The sequence below is a fragment of the Pomacea canaliculata genome, linkage group LG10, assembly GCF_003073045.1.
Source record: "Pomacea canaliculata isolate SZHN2017 linkage group LG10, ASM307304v1, whole genome shotgun sequence".
Classification (NCBI taxonomy): domain Eukaryota; kingdom Metazoa; phylum Mollusca; class Gastropoda; order Architaenioglossa; family Ampullariidae; genus Pomacea; species Pomacea canaliculata.
Window position 1 is genome coordinate 12669679 of NC_037599.1, and position 17182 is coordinate 12686860.

A 17182-nucleotide genomic window follows, 5' to 3' on the forward strand; every position below is an offset into this window, starting at 1 on the left:
TTCGCAGCAACCCACAAACTCGATCGACTCGACTGTGAAGTTATCCTCATCACACACACACCATACAGGGGTCGGTGTGAGTGTCGCAAGCAGAAGTACTTTAGGTGCTGTGAATTACAACAATAAAACATTTTTATCGGATGTGTGGTCGCCTTCCGCACTCCCCTTGTCCATCTCGTTCAGATTTTAGATTTTTTTCCCAAATTTTTACAACCACCCGCCCGGCAAAGTTCATTTGACCAGAATCTCTTGTTTCGCTACAGTCCTTGTCCTGTCTGCGGCCACCTTCATACTCCCTCTTCGTTTTTCTCCGAACACTACGATCTCTTTCGTGCTGCGAGAGGCGACGTGTGCTGCACTGCAAGGAGGACTGGTTGCGGCGCTGGGAGGGACCGTGCGGCAAGCCAAGCAGCGCGCGCACACACACACCTTCACATCGCGCCGTGCCGTGCATCCATCGCACTCCGCGCTGCTTTGTGTCGCGGTCCGAATCAGCTGAGGTCTCACCTCTCACGCCCCCCTTCCACCTGTCTGCCTTCACAGGTGTATCGAGAGGTGAACCGCCGAAAAGGAAGGCCGTCCGTGACTCCCACGTCACGGCTTGGGCAGGTATCCAGGTGATGATTTGTAACTGACCATCAAAAGTCCATCCGATGGAGGCGATTATCAAAAAATGGTATGTTAGCTGTGGTCTGGTTTTCTTGGTCCAGGTCTGTTTCAATCTGGAATAAATAGTTTGGTTATAATCTTTAAAACAGAAACTTAGAGTCAATGATGATGTATAATACTGATCCACGCTTATAAGTAAGGAATTAGTTTTCCAAATCGTCGCTGCGTCTGGAGAAAAATCATCATTTGAGAAGATTTTTGTGAACGACAAGATGTGCATGCAGTTTCTATGAAATGTGGTCAAGGAGAGACCTAGCCGTTGCTATAGGAAACATGACTGTGCGGACGTCCTGGTGCTGTAACAACGGAGTGTCAACGGTGCTGTAGGAATGTGGTTGTGGTGGATGTCGTTGGTGGCTGTAAGAAATTAGTTAACTAAAATAATGAGTATTGCTAGGGGAAGTGCTGCGGCATAACTGTCAGTTGACAAGTGTCGGATGTAGAGACAGATCGCTGGAATCCAGAAGAAACGGAGAGGTATTCAAGGGACCCGAACTGCCGCCTGCAAAACTCTGTGCAACGACGACCTCTCCCAGTGAACTGAGCGCATCTATATGCCAATCGAACTGTCGACTGTACCTGGGTGGCAGGCGCAAAAAAACAGAGACGATAGACTGCGTCATTGGAGCCAAGTGTCTGACGTCCTGGTATAAAGCCACCCGTACCCCTCCCCCACCTCTTATCGTTGCTCGCGAGCACCTGACGAACGAAACGGAAGGCGTCAGCTCGGGGGTCCTTGACGTTCCGGCATAAAGCAAGAAGACGCCAGCCCATCATTATAAACAAGTGCTGACCTCTCCAGTAGACTTCGAGGAGTGTACACACGGATGCCACAGGTGTCTATCATTTTGAATTTAAAAAAATTACCTGGTGCGTCCTTGTAACTGCTGTGTGTGTCATGGCCACAAGTCGGCCATTGTACAAGCCAGATACTTGAAAATGCGTTTTGTGAAAGGTAATGTGATCTTGCTCAGACGCAGGTAAGCTTCAAGTCTGGCGACAGCTGCTCTGGCTGGCCTCTTCATCTACGGATTACTTACTGTTCATTACCGAATCAAGAAAAGGAGGATTTTCGAAATTTCTTTATTTCTTCACCAGTCTGAAACAGTGTTAAGATTATTTATTACCTTTTTTCATTCCCGAATCCCTTTCACTCTCCTCTCCCCTCCCCCCGCTCAGTCACCTGGGATGCTGGATACGAGTGATGCTAGACGTGCGGCAACGATGTGTGACTAGCGTAATGCCGCCGGTGCGTTGGGCAGCGCGTGCGCGCGTGTCCGAGACGTGTGCGTGAGTGCGCACGGCAATGGACGATGCTGTGGTGGTGGGTGCTGTTACTGCTGCATGTTCTGCTGCAACACTGGAGCCCGCGTGCCGTGCGGGCCGTTGGCAGAGTCAAGAGAAGTGAGTATTTGAAAAATCCTTTGTTTTGTTTTACTCAAGTACAGCGATCTTCGGATTGTCTGAATGTTATGACCGCAGTCTCCTTATCGACACTTTGTTTTAAAAGTAAAAAAATATTTTTCCTTCTCTCCTTTCTTTTTGTTAAAATAACTATCATCTTCTCTCTCTCTCTCTCTTCCTTTGCACCATCATCATCATCTGCTCTCGTTTTCTTTATCCAATTCACTTCCAAACATTTGATGGGTTTGTTGCTGATGGTGTTAAATATATTATTTTTTCTAATATTTTTATACGCCTATGATATTGTTGATTATATTTTCTTCTGTTGTTTTTTATTCTGTGGTAATGTTATTATATATATATATAATGTTATATCATTTTTGGTTTGTGTTCTACACGTGAGATCTTTCTCGTCTTTTCTTTCTTATGGTTTATTTCATTTTTTCTCTTTAAGTAAAAGATTTCTGTCAATTTTTCCCACATCCATTATAATTCAACATTTTGGGTTAATAATACCCATGTAATACATTTTTCATTACCTTTAGTTTACATCTTACGAAGAAAGAGAATAGACACTACTTTGACTTAAAAGGAAAATCGAGATCATTTTTAAGTATTTATATATTGATTCCTATTTGATGTTGGGCATGTAAGAATATTATATTGAAAGAAGTAATTCTGTATGTAACAGCTCTCTCATTTAAGTTATCTGTGATTTTGTTTTTAAAATTATGTAGACTAAAAAAATATACTAAACTGGACTGCAAAAAATATGAATAAATATGAAACTATTTATAATTGCCGTTTAACTAATACATTAATGGGTATACATTTAAGAGCATTGTGCAATAAGGTCAAAATTGTGATATTTTCTGCATACTATGACTGATTTTATTATAACTTTTTGCTATGAAGTCTTGGACATTGATGTTAAAAACTTTGGACACAGCAGGTTCTAAATATTTTGTCCCTCGCGCTGTGGAATAACCGTGTTCGTCAGTCTCTTGTGCGCCTTCGCACTCGCTGACCCTCTTACCTGTAGCTACCTGTCTGAGACAAGGCTGTCGATACGTCTAGACTCTGGAATAACCTACTTTATCTGCGAGTCTCGTGCTTCTACCTTTTGCTTATCGACCACCGTGCTTAGTACGAATCTGGGACTTGTGGATCGCGGTCTCTGTGTTGTTTTTGTTTATTTTATTTTATTTTATTTTATTTTATTTTATTTTATTTTATTTTATTTTATTTGTGTGTGTGTGTGAATGTTACCAGGGGCAAAATAATAAAGTAAAATCTCTCCTACCCCCTACTGTAGCCAGGGATGACCCCCAGCATCGCGCAATCCAACGTGTGAGTCCTGCATTCTGCGAGGGTTACTAACACCTGCATGGCAGGTATTCCAGGTGTATTGATGTTTTCACTTCAACAACAATGCAATGTGAAGAACGCAGTGGGATCGCTTCGTTATTTGGTCGTCAGAGCGGAGACGATAAGCCACGTCATCGACGATGTCTGTTTATAGAACGGTTTTAATCCTCTAAACATACCATGTAGTTATTCATTCTTTCCTCTCGTGTGTGTGTTGTGTGGCTCGAATAAATAGTCATCTTGTCTCAATATCAGAGCTTTTTTTTTAATTTACAAATTTTCAGAAATGTCTAAAAAAAATATTCAATATAAAACTTGTGATAAATTGTCTGAGGGGAAAGATATCTAAAAAAAAAACGTTTCAAGCAAAGGTTTATCTAATCGTTAACCAAGACTGAACACAACTAGATGTCAACAAACTGCTGTCCTTACCTGTTATTATACCCTGTCACATTTGAATTCCATTCTTGTGTGTCGGCTTTATTACAGGCCCACATTTCAGATGGCATTTCAATCCCATAAAATCCTTACTTCAAGCCTGGCAGGAGGATGATGAAGGAAAATAAATTGAGTGGTTACTCGTGGAAACACAGCTGCACCGGGTATATCTTTGCCATCTCACATCCACAAACCACGGAAGTGTTTGTGAAGACATTACTATTGCTTGTTACTGTGTCTGATTTGCTAACCTTCTCTGCTAAAAGTTTACACTAAGTCGAGATTACGATGTGCTAAAAGACATCGAAAAAGGCATTTTGATGTGTAGATGTAATCGATGATGATCACATCGTCGTCTTGCCGTGTTACCTTATTTCTGTCCAGCCGCCTACATCACACACCGTTTAACTGCCGTCGTTTATCTCTGTCGTCCATTCCGAGTGATTTAGTACCAGTCTCCTACTTTTCCGATTTGCAGAGATCGTGTTTTATTTCTGTCTGAGTTATTAAAATTTATGCCGACTGTAAACTTCCTGCCAAACGGTTATGAAAATCGGAAAACTAAGGAGCCATGTCCAGCGGGATCACTTAAATCAAGGTGACAAATATTAATATTCCTTGGACAGAATAAAAATCATAAAACTAGGAAGCAGGGGTTACAATAGAAAGTCGGGAGAGACGTGTACACATTGGAAGAATCCATTGATTACATGTTTAGGAACAGAGCAAATACCCATTTGACACACATTTTTATTCACACTCGCAAACGCACACACACACTTGTGCACCATAGTTTGGTTAAAACTGTCATGTTTGTGCTCACTAACAAAATATTTCGACTGTCAATTTTTCTTATAACTAGATATTCCGCCCAATTCTCTACTCCGTCCTCAAAAGTTTGCAATATTTATTTATGTATTTATTTGTGTTTTTGGTTTTCGTTCGTTTTGTTTCGTTTTTATTTAACTTCTTGTTCTTTTTTGTTGTTTTTTGTTTGTTTGTTTGTTTGTTTGTTTGTTTGTTTGTTTGTTTGTTTGTTTGTTTGGTTGGTTGGTTGAGTTTTTTTTGTTTTGTTTTGTTTTTTGGTGTTTTTTTGGTTTTTTTTCGTGTTCCTGGTCATTGCACTACCTTTGAGTGTCTGCAGTCCGAGTCGGCATTATTACATTCACACCCACTCAATAAACCATGTTATTGCCCATTACGATTTTACGCTCTCTACATCGCTGCCCATGTTTGCCTGTGTGTGTGTGTGTGCGCGCGCGCGTGTGTGTGTCTATTACTGTGTTATCTCTTGCTTGACTGCTTAGCTTGTTTTTAAAGTTTGCAAACCTCTCTGCATGGATTTTTATTGCTGGCTTTATAGCAAAATTATAGGCAATGATGATAGCCATGTTATTTAAATTTTCATCGCACATGAGTTTTTGCCGTTATGAGGCCTTCCCCCCTCCACCCGTCACTCCCACCCCTCCACTCCTACCCCCATTCCCCACAAAGTGACAAGACTGTCATTTTTGATGAGTACATGCTTAGCGTCTCGCCTGGGTGAGCAGACGAACTGTCCTGGGAGGCATTGATGGCGTCTGATAAGGTGTGTATCGCGCCGTCAGGTGGAACCTGGCGCGAGCAGGCAGCGACCTTCCTGAAAGGATGTCTTAACATTACCATTACATTTGTCATAACTTGCTCCGCCACACCGACCCTCCTTTACAGACTTTTGTACACGCTTGCACGGCCATTTGTATAATTGCTCGCTAATGCATATTTTTCATTCCGGGATGGTCCCGATGAGTGAATGTTATCAGACCTTTTTGCTGTATTTCAGAGTTGTATTTGCTGGTAATTAAGAGTCGTATTTGAGAGCTACATTGCTGTATTTGGGGGAAAAAATGAAGAAGATAAAGAGGGGGTAGACACAGAGGGAGGATGCCTCTGAGTTGTGAGTGAGAGACATCAGCACACGCCGCACCTGACAGCCGGAGACTGCCATCTGACGCGGAGGGCGGGGCGAGCGTCAGGTCGGGAGAAGTTCGGTATCGAAGATGTCGCCGTCCCCCGCGTGACCTGAAGGTTGCAGCGCCCCTCCACACTCACCCTTTCCCCCTTGTTCATCGGCATTCTCTACACCACCACCATCCTTCTCTACCTCTCTGTTCTCACCCTCCTCCCCCAGTTCCCCACCGCACGTCTCCTCTCTGCTCCTCCGAGCACAGAAGACTTGGAAACTGTGTGAGGTCGTGCTTGGAAGGTGTCTTCCTGGTGGTGTCAAAGGTCGGGGCTGTTTGACCGGTGGTGTCATCCTTCTGAACGTCCATTGAAGGGTAACGGGACTGTCTAAGGGCTGTTGTGTTGACCTCACGGTCTTGGCCTGCAGTGTTGACCGTGTGGTTCTGACCTTTCATCTGTCTTCACTTCGGACAAAGATGCCACCCGAGATTCCAGCATGCCACGGTTCACTTAATAGACAAATATGACCGAGGTTTTTAAAACAACAGACTTACACTTGTTCGAGAACAAAACTTTTAGAAGTAGGATAGTGCTTACAAAGCTGAGTTTCAATGTATATGTGTGTGTATGTTTAACGGTAACATTCCAGAGTGTCAGCCATGATCACATGTCCACCTCCAACTCGTTCACCCACCCCATTTCTTCGGCGCAGGGTGGAGACGAGGGCTCATACGCACGATCGTCGAAGCAAAACATTCTAACCGACACTGCCCGCAGGGGACTGATAACCGTCTGGTACAGTTTAATGGGCTCTGATATTCGCTGCATAATTTCCCAAATATGTTCCCCTGAGGATGTTGTCTCATGTAGGTGGATATGACTGGAGACCTCTAGTTCCGTTTGTTTCAAGGTTATCAATCTTAGCATCTTGGTGGGTAGGGGGTGAGGTTGGTTATATCAGAGCAGAAGAACGCCGGAAGGACTTCGACTGGAATTTATTTTTCTTTCCAACCCACCCCCTAGCCCTGTGCTTTCTTGTCCCCACAACAGATGGGTAGCCCATGTATGAATGGAATTTAACTAGTGAGGTAAGGGCTACCCCAATTTGTCTTACCCACACAGCAGAGAACATCCCTTATATCAAGGGGAGATAGCCAACGGCGGGAGAAGAGGGTCGCGCTTCTAGACACAGTGAATCACTTACACTTCAATATTGCTTCGTTCACCAGGTTACATGACTCTCTGTCTTTGTATATCAACATCTCAGGCAGAACATACATATATCTCGCATTTGAAATCAGATATAGAAGCAAGCATTTTCACTCGTATAAACACATAGATACATAAACACATGCAAAATATCCTTCCGAAAAGAAATGTAAAAAAGTCCCAGACTGGTGCCAGTTCCTCCATCGCCAGACAAGACGGGACGAACGCCCAGCCCCCGACAAAGCAGACGGCAGCGGGTCGACACCCAACACCCGACACCCGCTGCCAGTCAGTCAAATCAAAGGCCGGGTGCGCGAAATGACCAGTTACAGCCACCCAGCATCTCACCGCGCGCGTCTCGTAGTAGGCTGCACCCGCAGACACCCGCGCCCTCTGGCGGGCCCAAAGCCCTCCATCTCATAATCCTCCTCGTCGCCTCCTTCATCGACGGCGTCTGTTTTTCCGGATGGCTGCTGCAAGTGGGGTAGGCCGTGCACGCGCCCATACATCTCGCACACAAATTATATACAAAGTATCAGCATTGCGCCAAGACACTCGCATACTCGGCGGTCTGGAAGATGTCTGGCTTCTATTATCACGGGGAGAGCTCGGCACGAGGAGACGAGAAGAGAGGGTGGAAACGATGGCGGCGATGAAGACAGAGAGGGTAGAGGTATGTCAGGACAGGCGTTCTGGCAGCGTGCAATTTTCAGAACTAGTTCTGATTAAATAAATAAATAAATAAATAAATATACACAAATGGAACCCAGCTCTGGATTGTTTGTCTATCAAAATTTCAAAGACTGAACAACTTTCCGATGTATGTTCGTGAATGTTTTTACTATTTTTATTGAAGCTTTGCTGGTGAACAATGTTCAGGGGGAGAGAGCTTGGTCTAAGAACTAAGTGAACACGAGGATGACGCACCTGCTGCAGGTGGTGGTTGTGTGGGTGGGGGCAAGGGGGTGAGCTTACGTTTGCTTTTGGAGATTTAAATTTTTTTGGTCAAGTTCTAGGCAGAGCAGCATTCAGCGATAACGCTCGTACACCAGCCAGTGCAAATACAGACGGTTGAGATACTGTCACATGAAAACGCTCACTGCTGAAGTTTTGGATGGCAAAGTACAACAGTCGCAGGAACTTAAATCCCTGACGGCTTGTCAGCAGATCAACATTTACACAGTCCACCCTCTTTTCCTAAGTGGGTAGCGCGACCATTCGCAGCCTTCAAGTCACAAAATAAATATGGGATTAAAGAAAATTGACAAAAGCATTCTTAATCTGCTCTCCATCTTCATATTCAGGCGGACTGTTCACAAAACGTCTGTCTATTTGCTCACCTCTTTTCTACGAACACTAGGAGTAAGCGGTACGGGTGTCGGGTGCACCCACGAGAAGGGGGTGCGTGACCCAGAGTTACCTCCACTCCACGGTGAGGGTTGTCTGGCTGGATGGCGGCTGTCCCTCTGGGAGTGAAAGACAGTGAAAATTATATTTTCATATGAGATATTACTAGTTCACATAGTCCAGGGTACCTACAGAGGTGCACATTGGTCGTGGGTACTTCATGTGACGGGTGGCGAGCGAAATATTTCCTCTCCTGTCAAAAGAAGTAGTTTTCTTCGTTATTTCTTGCTCCAGTTTTGTTGTGGGTTTTTGTTTGTTTGGTTGGTTGGTTGTTTGTTTGTTTGTTTGTTTGGTTTTTAGTGGGTTTCTTTTTGTTTTGTTTTGTTTTTGTTTTTTGTTTGCTTGTTTGTTTGTTTGTTTGTTTTTGTTTGTTTGTGTGGGGTTTTTTTGTTTGTTTGTTTGTTTTTTGAAGATGGATCGACAAATGATGCAGGCCACTATGTAGTGAGAGTCACATCTATTTAAAGTTTAAATCTGAGGAAAAAAACGGCAACTAGTAAGTAAAACATTCTTCTAGTTGGATTTTCGAAAACAAATGAAATCATTCGAGTGGTGTTTAGTAGTTGTATTGTAAGCTTCAAAAGAAGGGATCGGAAACTCTCGCCTGGAGTTCAGAAAACTCGCATCTGATCGCGCGGAAACAAGCTGCCGAGTCTCCAAGACCAGCAGAAACTAAAATAATGAACAGTGCTCCAACCTCCATACTGGGAATATTTATAAACAACAAGTAAGGCCTTCTCTAAAGCACATAGGCGAATGCTCCAATCAGGCGGTGTTTGTGCTTGTATACATGTTGGAAGGATTGGAGGGGGACAGTCTACATGCCGTTACTGTTTCCAGTTGTATCTATTTCCACTCTTGTTACAGCCAAGTTCTTGGAGCAATAAAATGATGCCACTTCTCTTTGTGCCTGCCACCCCGTGTCTTCATTCCTTCCATTCTTGACGAAAGAAACGATCCTGTTTTCTCTGATGAAAAATGGGTGTAGCGATTCTTGAGGTTTTTACCTTCCGGGAACTGTTGGTTTGTCGCAATAATAATAAGTTTGGACATTCCGTGAAATGCTGGCTCCACCATCCACTTAAATAGTAATCGAGAACAAGCTGAAGTCATCACCTATTCATCCTTTTTTTTTTTTCCTTTTAAGATACAAATGTCTGCACTTGCGAGTCCCAAGCTAAATCTTAAATGTACCTGTTGTAACTCGGATTAAAATGTTCCTCCTTGAGAGGAGATCGACACATCTACCCGTCTTGTCAGCGTCCCCCAACCCTCTCTTCTCTCCTTCTCCCTCCGTCCGTCATTTCTCCTCGCCCCATGCGAGTGGCTGCTGCGACAATATTATTTTGACCCTTTCCCCCTGATGTTGCCTGAAGCAGAGAGAGACTGAAGACGAGTGTGTACCTGGCTTCATGGAGTCCATTTGAAACACCTAGTTGACAGGCCGCATCCTGCACTCGTTTCCGAGGCAAAGTACGACAGTAGACTTATACGAAATGTCCATAGTTTGCAAGGAGAAACAGAACGATAAAAAAGACATAATTATGAATTTTTGTTTTGTTTCATTGTTTGTACCTATAGGTGCGAGGATATTTTATGTGTTCATTGTGTAAGTGTATACATGTTTAGGTATGTGCATACTACGTGGACGAAAAACAATAAAAATGGCAGACATCTCGATTTGTAGTAAAATATTATGGACAAAATTTTGATATTAATACTTTCTCCAAATTTTTAATAAAAATCACTGTTTCTTTCATAACTGTATTTTCTAGCAAAATATAATTAACTACATCTCATAATTATATTTCATTTATACCTTTTATTTACATTAAAAAGAAATTTCCCACACTTCAAAGTCTACTGTTGGAATCAATTACACTACAATTTTTATAGATACCGAAAAAACTATTATTTGTAAATTTTGTCAGCTAAAAGACATTATCTGGTCTTAAGACATAAAATTAAACATGTATATATTATTATGAAAGGTGTATGACACACATTAAAATAAATCCTCAAAATTATCCGGCATTAATTAATTCACACCATAGTTGACAGACTGTCTTTGGACTGGAGACCGGTTCCTGCTCGGTGACCAAGCGAAGCAAACTCACCTCAGACAGGTTTGATAGGCCTGCCTGAGTGAAACACTTTTGGCGTGGACACCTCGGTGAATTGTTATTTCAACAAACTCCTGCTGCGAGCTCACCAAAGCAAATATTGCGGTAGTGACGATGAGCACTACTCTCCCCCCTTGATCCCCGTTGACAGGCCGAGGCGGAGGTGGAGGACGCCGTGCGTTTAATTTTGATAATCTGGCGGTCTTGTCGTCCTGCCTTTTAAGTCGAGAAAATTGCAACTTTTGTGAGCACGCCAACGTGTGTTTGTGATTCTACCCAGTGAAGAGTGAGAGGGCGTAAGTGATTTATGTCAACATGAAACTTGACAGAGCGCAAACCCGCAACCAAAGTCTTTACAATTCTGTCCCCATTTTTTCTCCTTTCTTCATTCCTTTTTTCCTCCTTTTTTTCTGTTAATTTCTGTGTGTGGGTTGTTTTTTTTTCGTTCTCCCTCTCTCTTGTTTGTTACGAATGATATAAAAGTGTCTTGAAACAGACTGGATGACAAACTATGAACGATCAGACGTAGCTAATACTTACAACACCCAGTATGAGGGAAGTCTTTAAATTTTTATTATCACCACCACCTCCACTCCCATCATCCCAAGTGTGTTGACTTACGAAACAATATCACCACAGTATGGCCTTTTTTTCTGTTCAGTTTTTTTTTCTTTCTTTCTCCCAGTATCCTTTTAATAACTATTTTCTCAATCGTCCCTCGTGGTCGGGGGAGAAAAGACGGTAACTTTTGAAGCCCTTTGTCGGCATTTCTCGCTGTCGTGACCTGAGATGTCGGGTGCGCGGGATACCCAGACAGTCTCTTCTGTGAGGTATGCATGGGGGCTGGCCTGCTTTGATTCTCCCTTCTTTGGAACATTAATTGCTTTCGTTTCGTTCATCTCCGACAATTAAAGACTTCTGTTGTCGTTGTGGTCGTTGGCACATACAGTTTTGTGCTGCAGCCTTACAGACTCATTTGCTGGATATAACCGCTGCTTTCCCACCCCGACATATTTGTAAACCTCAGCATGGGTGCTAACTACGAGGGTCAACCCTTTTCTAACTGGCGTATAAATGCTGCTTTCATTTCTCCGCTCTTCTAGAATGTTTACAATCAAATCTTCGGGAATGTGCGCTGGTCTGTGGGTGAGCAGGGTATCAGAGTTTTCAGTGCGTCTGCGTGTCCATGTGCATGAGTGTGGGAATTCAATACCCTGATTTTTTGTTGCTTTTTTTTTTTTTTTACATTTTTTGTGAAGGTAGAATGTGAGTGTATCTTCCTGTCTGCCTAAGAATAGCTCGTCTTAACGAGCCGCCATGACAGTTCTCGCCAAACACACCTTTCGCTAACGACACTCGACGACCGCATCTCATTGGACTTCACGAGGTGTTCTGGCAGAGAGAACAGGCCACCAGTGACTACCACATGCAAATATATCATGCTGTCTATTTGTCTTTGAAATCCCTCAGACATTACCGCATGCACCTCACTTGCTTCAATCTGAAATAAATTGGTTTCCTACAGAAGTTCTCTTGATTCAATTCTCAAACAGCTCGCCATCTTCTAAACACTATCTCGTTGAATGAAATTTGAAATTGATCAAAGTCTCTTCCAAATACTTCCCTGGCTTCATCTGAAATACAGTAAAGACTCCATCAGACCTGTTCCATGCCAGGAACCAGGAATAGACAGATGAGTCTTGTCCGTTGCCGTGGTGCGGTAAGGTTCTTGGAGAAGGTAAGACAGGCATCACACTTACTCAGCTCGAAGCCAATGAAGTCAGACCGTTTCTATAGACAAACAGCCCTTGACCAATAAACAAGATGGATCCGTTAGTTCATACTTTGTGACACCCGCTCTCTCCTGGCGCCGCCTCGTGTGGTCCGTCAGGGCTCACAACAAAAACAGTCCACAATTTACTCATCGAAGCTATTTTTATGAAATGCAGGTGACATTTTTTAAAAAGAAATGTATTTACAAGGTTCAGTTTATTTTCGACAAAGAATACCACTACTGTCAGAGGCAGTCGGTACTGCAGAGAGAGAGAGAAATAGAATAACAAAACCAGATCGGCTCATAAACCTCTTTCTCTCAATTTGAAAAAGGAATAGAAAATTTTTTTGATTTATTTAACATTATTTTGTACCTCGTGTGTCAGCTTACAATCGGTCGATGCGGGGGAAGTGGATGATTGAAAAGAATGTGCTTACTTTTGTATACATACTCTTTGTCCAAGAGTTGTTTTTTTTTTCCTTTAAGAAAAGTAGAAACAACGAAGAGTAAAAAAGATTCGCTTGTGACCACCTTCTCCTTTATTATTTTTTTAAAAAATCAGACCAAAAGACTACATAATACAGATAATACAGGTCCATTTGGAGCTGGCATTGTCTGACTACTTCACCTGCCATCCAATAATAGGTCTTTGTAGTCGCATTCAATGTCAAAGTTACCAGAGTAATAAGTAAATCGATTTCGATTTTTTTTTTTTTTTTTTTTTTTTTTTTTTTTTTTTTTGCCAGATGACTTATTACACTTGAGAAAATTATCTCATTGTGGTTCACATTCAAAAGTAATTTTTTCCATTCCAGTGCAAAGTCTTGAAAAGAGTCTGTGCTCTGGCTGGAGGTCTGTCTGTTGAAATGAACTTATTACAACTAACTGTACTCAGACCTACTCAATGAAATTTCTAGTTGCCAGTTGTCTCTCTGTATGTTTACGACTTTCGTTCTTACATGCTTCTCCCTGTTCTCATTCTTGTCGTCTGCTCGGCTGTCCTCACCTTCGTTTGTCAGACATGCATCTTGACGATCTTCATCACCCTTCTCTCTCTCCTTCCCTTCACCGACGGCGAGCGGGTGACGAGGAGTGTATGAACTCACACTATCAGTATCGCTAGCCACTTAATCACACAGATCATGTTCCCTGCCTCTCTTACCTCCAGGGCATATTTGCCGCTAAGTGGGAGGGTTGTGTGAACATTCCTTGCACACAGTGAATGGGTCTGTCAATCTTTCTCTTCCCCCTCTCTCTACACCCTCTCTCTCTCTCTGTCCGTCCTCCGTATTGGAGATGTGTGGGAGTGACACAGAGAGAGAAATAAGTTTTCTTTTTTATTCTCTCGTGTTTCGTTAATTTTTTATCAACAAGGGTCACAGAATTCCGGTGTAGATGGTAACGAGGCGGGTGAGGAATGCTGCGATCAGTGGAGTCTGTCAGATGAAGAGCTTTGGCGTCCCAGCCCTCGTGTAGTGCCAGCCTATACATGGCAGACGATCACAGAACCCTGCCTGCTACCATCTTACAGTCATTTGGGCATGCAAGAACAAAAAAAGTAAGATGTGAAGCTCACCATTTTCCCTTCTAGACTTTTCGAGAGTCGTGCCAGCCAGCACACCTGCAGCACAGCAGACAGCGCGTGGACAACGCCAGACATCGACCAAAGAACGCGTGGGTTTGTGGGTTCGGATCTTGCCCTGGCAAATTTATTTTTCTCTCCGGATTTGGATAACAACATTCTTTTTATTCCCTTCTCGCAATCATTGTCGGTATTTTTATTGTAATATTGCTTTTAATCACGGATTAAGTAATCTTTCTTACCGTTGATAGTCCTTTGACCCTTGATCACTCCCTGGATCCAACTAAACTCTCAAACATCAACATTCAACATCAACTCCACTAGTATCACCCGGTTTATCCTTTTTTTTAACTATTCCCCCTTCCTCCGCTTGCTGTCCACCTCCTTTCTCCTTCCTTATACGAATCTTCGTGAGGGATATATACATGCCACAAGACTACATCATCATCACCAACAACAACACCAACAAGCTGTTTCTAGGGTTGGCCTAGTTTTCCGTGGTAACAAGCTGCTGGCACAACTTAAACCCATTTGGCAGCAGACACATTCTCCTTCTCTCTTTCTCTGGGGGGTGGAGGAATGATGATGTGTTTCACTCATTTTAACTTCATTTTCGCACCAAAAAAATCTTTACGAGAGCGCACGTGAAGACAGTAATTTTTTATGTAAAAGGATTTTTCGCGTCTGTGTAATCGTTGCCTGGATGTTACCTCCGTCCCTTTAGCAGGCGAAGAGAGGAGGGAGCCGTGAAGTCTCGGTGAGCGAGATCCGGTTCCACAGGTGGTGTAGAGAGAGGTCGGCGACTGTCGGACATTTGTCGTCTGCAGCAGATAAGGCACGTAGATAACGTCAGCAGCTTCTCCACAACGATGATCCTGGTGAAGAATGTGGTGGATTATCTGGTCATCATGGAGACAGGTCATCGTCAACCGCCCTCCCGGTTCTAGTTCACGACATCTTGAAAAGAAAGAAAGAAAGCGCAAGAAGGAAAAAAGAAATGGAATGAGAGATATTTCGGGATGATTTTTTTTTTTTTTTTGGCTACCCCGCACTCTTTTTTTTCCTCCCCTCCCTCCTTTTCTTCCTCACTGTTTCCTCTGTGGGTGTCATATGCTTACATTGAATTAAAAAGTTTTCCTTCCTTTCCTCTGTTTTCTCTCTCTTGTACGCGCATGCGCACTCAAACACACGAGGACTGGGGTAATGCAGGGGCATCAGACTGGAAATTACAGCACAGGACAGGTGTGTCAGGACTGGCGGAGGTAAATTGTCTGCTGCTGTCGCCAACTGCAATTGAGGGAAACGTGAGCATGCTCAGACAGCTCGCCTTTCTCGTCTTCCTTATCCGCGGCCATCACCCGCCATGTGGTCACGGGCCCCTCCCTTGACGGCTTGACGCTGACACCTTAACCTCTCGTCAAACATTGACAGCTTCTTGACCGCACTGCTGACATCGGGCTCTTCCCCGTCTTCCGGTGTCTCCCTTTGGATCCTCATTGTCGGAAAGGACTGGTAACGAAAATGATTCTTCGGGTTTTATTTCCGCGATCACTCGGCAAATGATGTCTCCATCTCTTTCAAAACGCGAGAGAATTAGTATGTTCAGAGGTTTGCATTTCGCAAACGGAATACAACTATTTGTTCAGATTTTCAGAATTATTGTAATGAGCTAAACCTAACCACAGATTTTAGTATCTTGTACATGGAAAAAAAACGGAGCGACATATCAAATTATTTTATTAATAATAATATATACTTTGATTGCGCTTTATGACATTAATGCCATTCTCTGAGCCTAATTATGTATGAATAATATGAACAGTATAAATTGTACAAGAAGTGAAAACAGTGAAAGACACAGATCCTATACAACTATTGCCAAACGGAAATTTTGGACTTCAAATACCAGATGTTTGAAGAGTACGTTTATCATCTGAAGAAGGTGTATGTCACCACGGAGTTCCAACAATCTGACGCTCAATGGGCAAACATGCGTTTACCAAAAGTTTTCTGCAAAGGGAAAGGATGCAGAAATACGGAAAAGATGCCTGTCTGGAGTGTAGTGAGTTTCCCAACAGTTTCCCATCAGAGAAGCAAGAAGGTGTAGAGCCCACGAATAAGCAAGTGTATTTTCTGTACGAGCATGTACGAGAAGCCATAGAAAAAAACCGAGAAGAGGTTTTGCGGGACGTCGCTGGCGTGTTTGGAGTATGAGTTCTAAAGCTGTTGGAGTTTGTTGAGAAAATATGAAGAACAGCTGGACAAGAGAGAATGGCAGTATTCAAGCAGAGCCGGCGCTAGGAGGGAGGCGAGCATGGGCCACCGCCCCAAGCCCTGCGCCTGAGCGGGGCCCACGAAAGGGGATTCTGTGGTACGGTATATAGCCTACACTTGCGGCTAAAGGCCCAGCATATGACAATTGTCCAGGGCCCCGCAGGTCCCCGCCTATTCCAAACGAATGTGATGATACCGCCTACCAATGTCCTCGACAAAGTGCCGAGCCAAGTCACCTGGCCAAACCAGAACACCTTTCGCAGCTTGACTGCTGCAAGTAGGGGTTCCAGGCTTTTTATACATGATGGGCTCCAAGAAAATGTTGAACAGCATCGATGGTAGGGGGCACCATGGACAGACGCCTACTGTTGTGTGAAAGTAAGCTTCATCTTGTTGTTCACCAGTACTGCGCTCATTAAGTTCTTATCCTGCGCTTCGGTGCGGACAAGACCCTCTTCGATGTTGAATTTTCGCATCGTACCTGACTGACAAGTCTCTTTTTAAGTATATGAAGTTGGGGTAGATGTCCCGCTGATGCTGTAGATGCTTCTTTATCAGGATGCGACAGTTGAAGATCTCTCAATTTTGTTCCTCTTGACTGAGCACAGCGATGATTCATGACCAAGCCTAACCTTTACAGTCTCTCCTACACTAAAGTATTTGTAAATGTCGACACGAATTGTAAGACGAATTTTTTAGCAAGTTATTTCACAAACTTAAATTATCACAGCTCATAATGAAATGACTGACTGCCTCATACCATTCACATTCTTCTCAAGATACTTGATCCAGAAATGAGGGGTTCACACACACACGAACTGAACCAGCATTTTTTCTTCTTTTAGCCTTAGAACATTCTTATTTAAGATGAGTAACTCTAAAGCTCCACAAATGAAAAAGCGACGGAGTAATTTTTCGTGAGTTATGCGCTCATCCCCTATCCCCTTCTCCCCCATTCCCCCAATTCCCTCAGCGCCAGAGTTCATTCTC

The 17182-nt window shown here is 43.3% G+C and overlaps 1 protein-coding gene across 3 annotated transcripts in view; it reads left to right on the forward strand.

Annotated features, from left to right (window-relative positions):
* The first annotated feature begins 227 nt into the window (after positions 1–227).
* Positions 228–17182, forward strand: part of LOC112574284 (R-spondin-2-like) — a 29500-nt gene continuing 12545 nt past the window's right edge. Inside the window, exon 1 of one of the 3 annotated variants that reach the window (XM_025255264.1) lies at positions 228–2073. In XM_025255264.1, coding sequence (XP_025111049.1) covers positions 1983–2073 — 91 coding nt within the window. In that variant the 5' untranslated portion in view covers positions 228–1982. The remainder of the gene's footprint in view (positions 2074–17182) is intronic. The other 2 variants (XM_025255265.1, XM_025255262.1) reach the window with 2 other exon arrangements.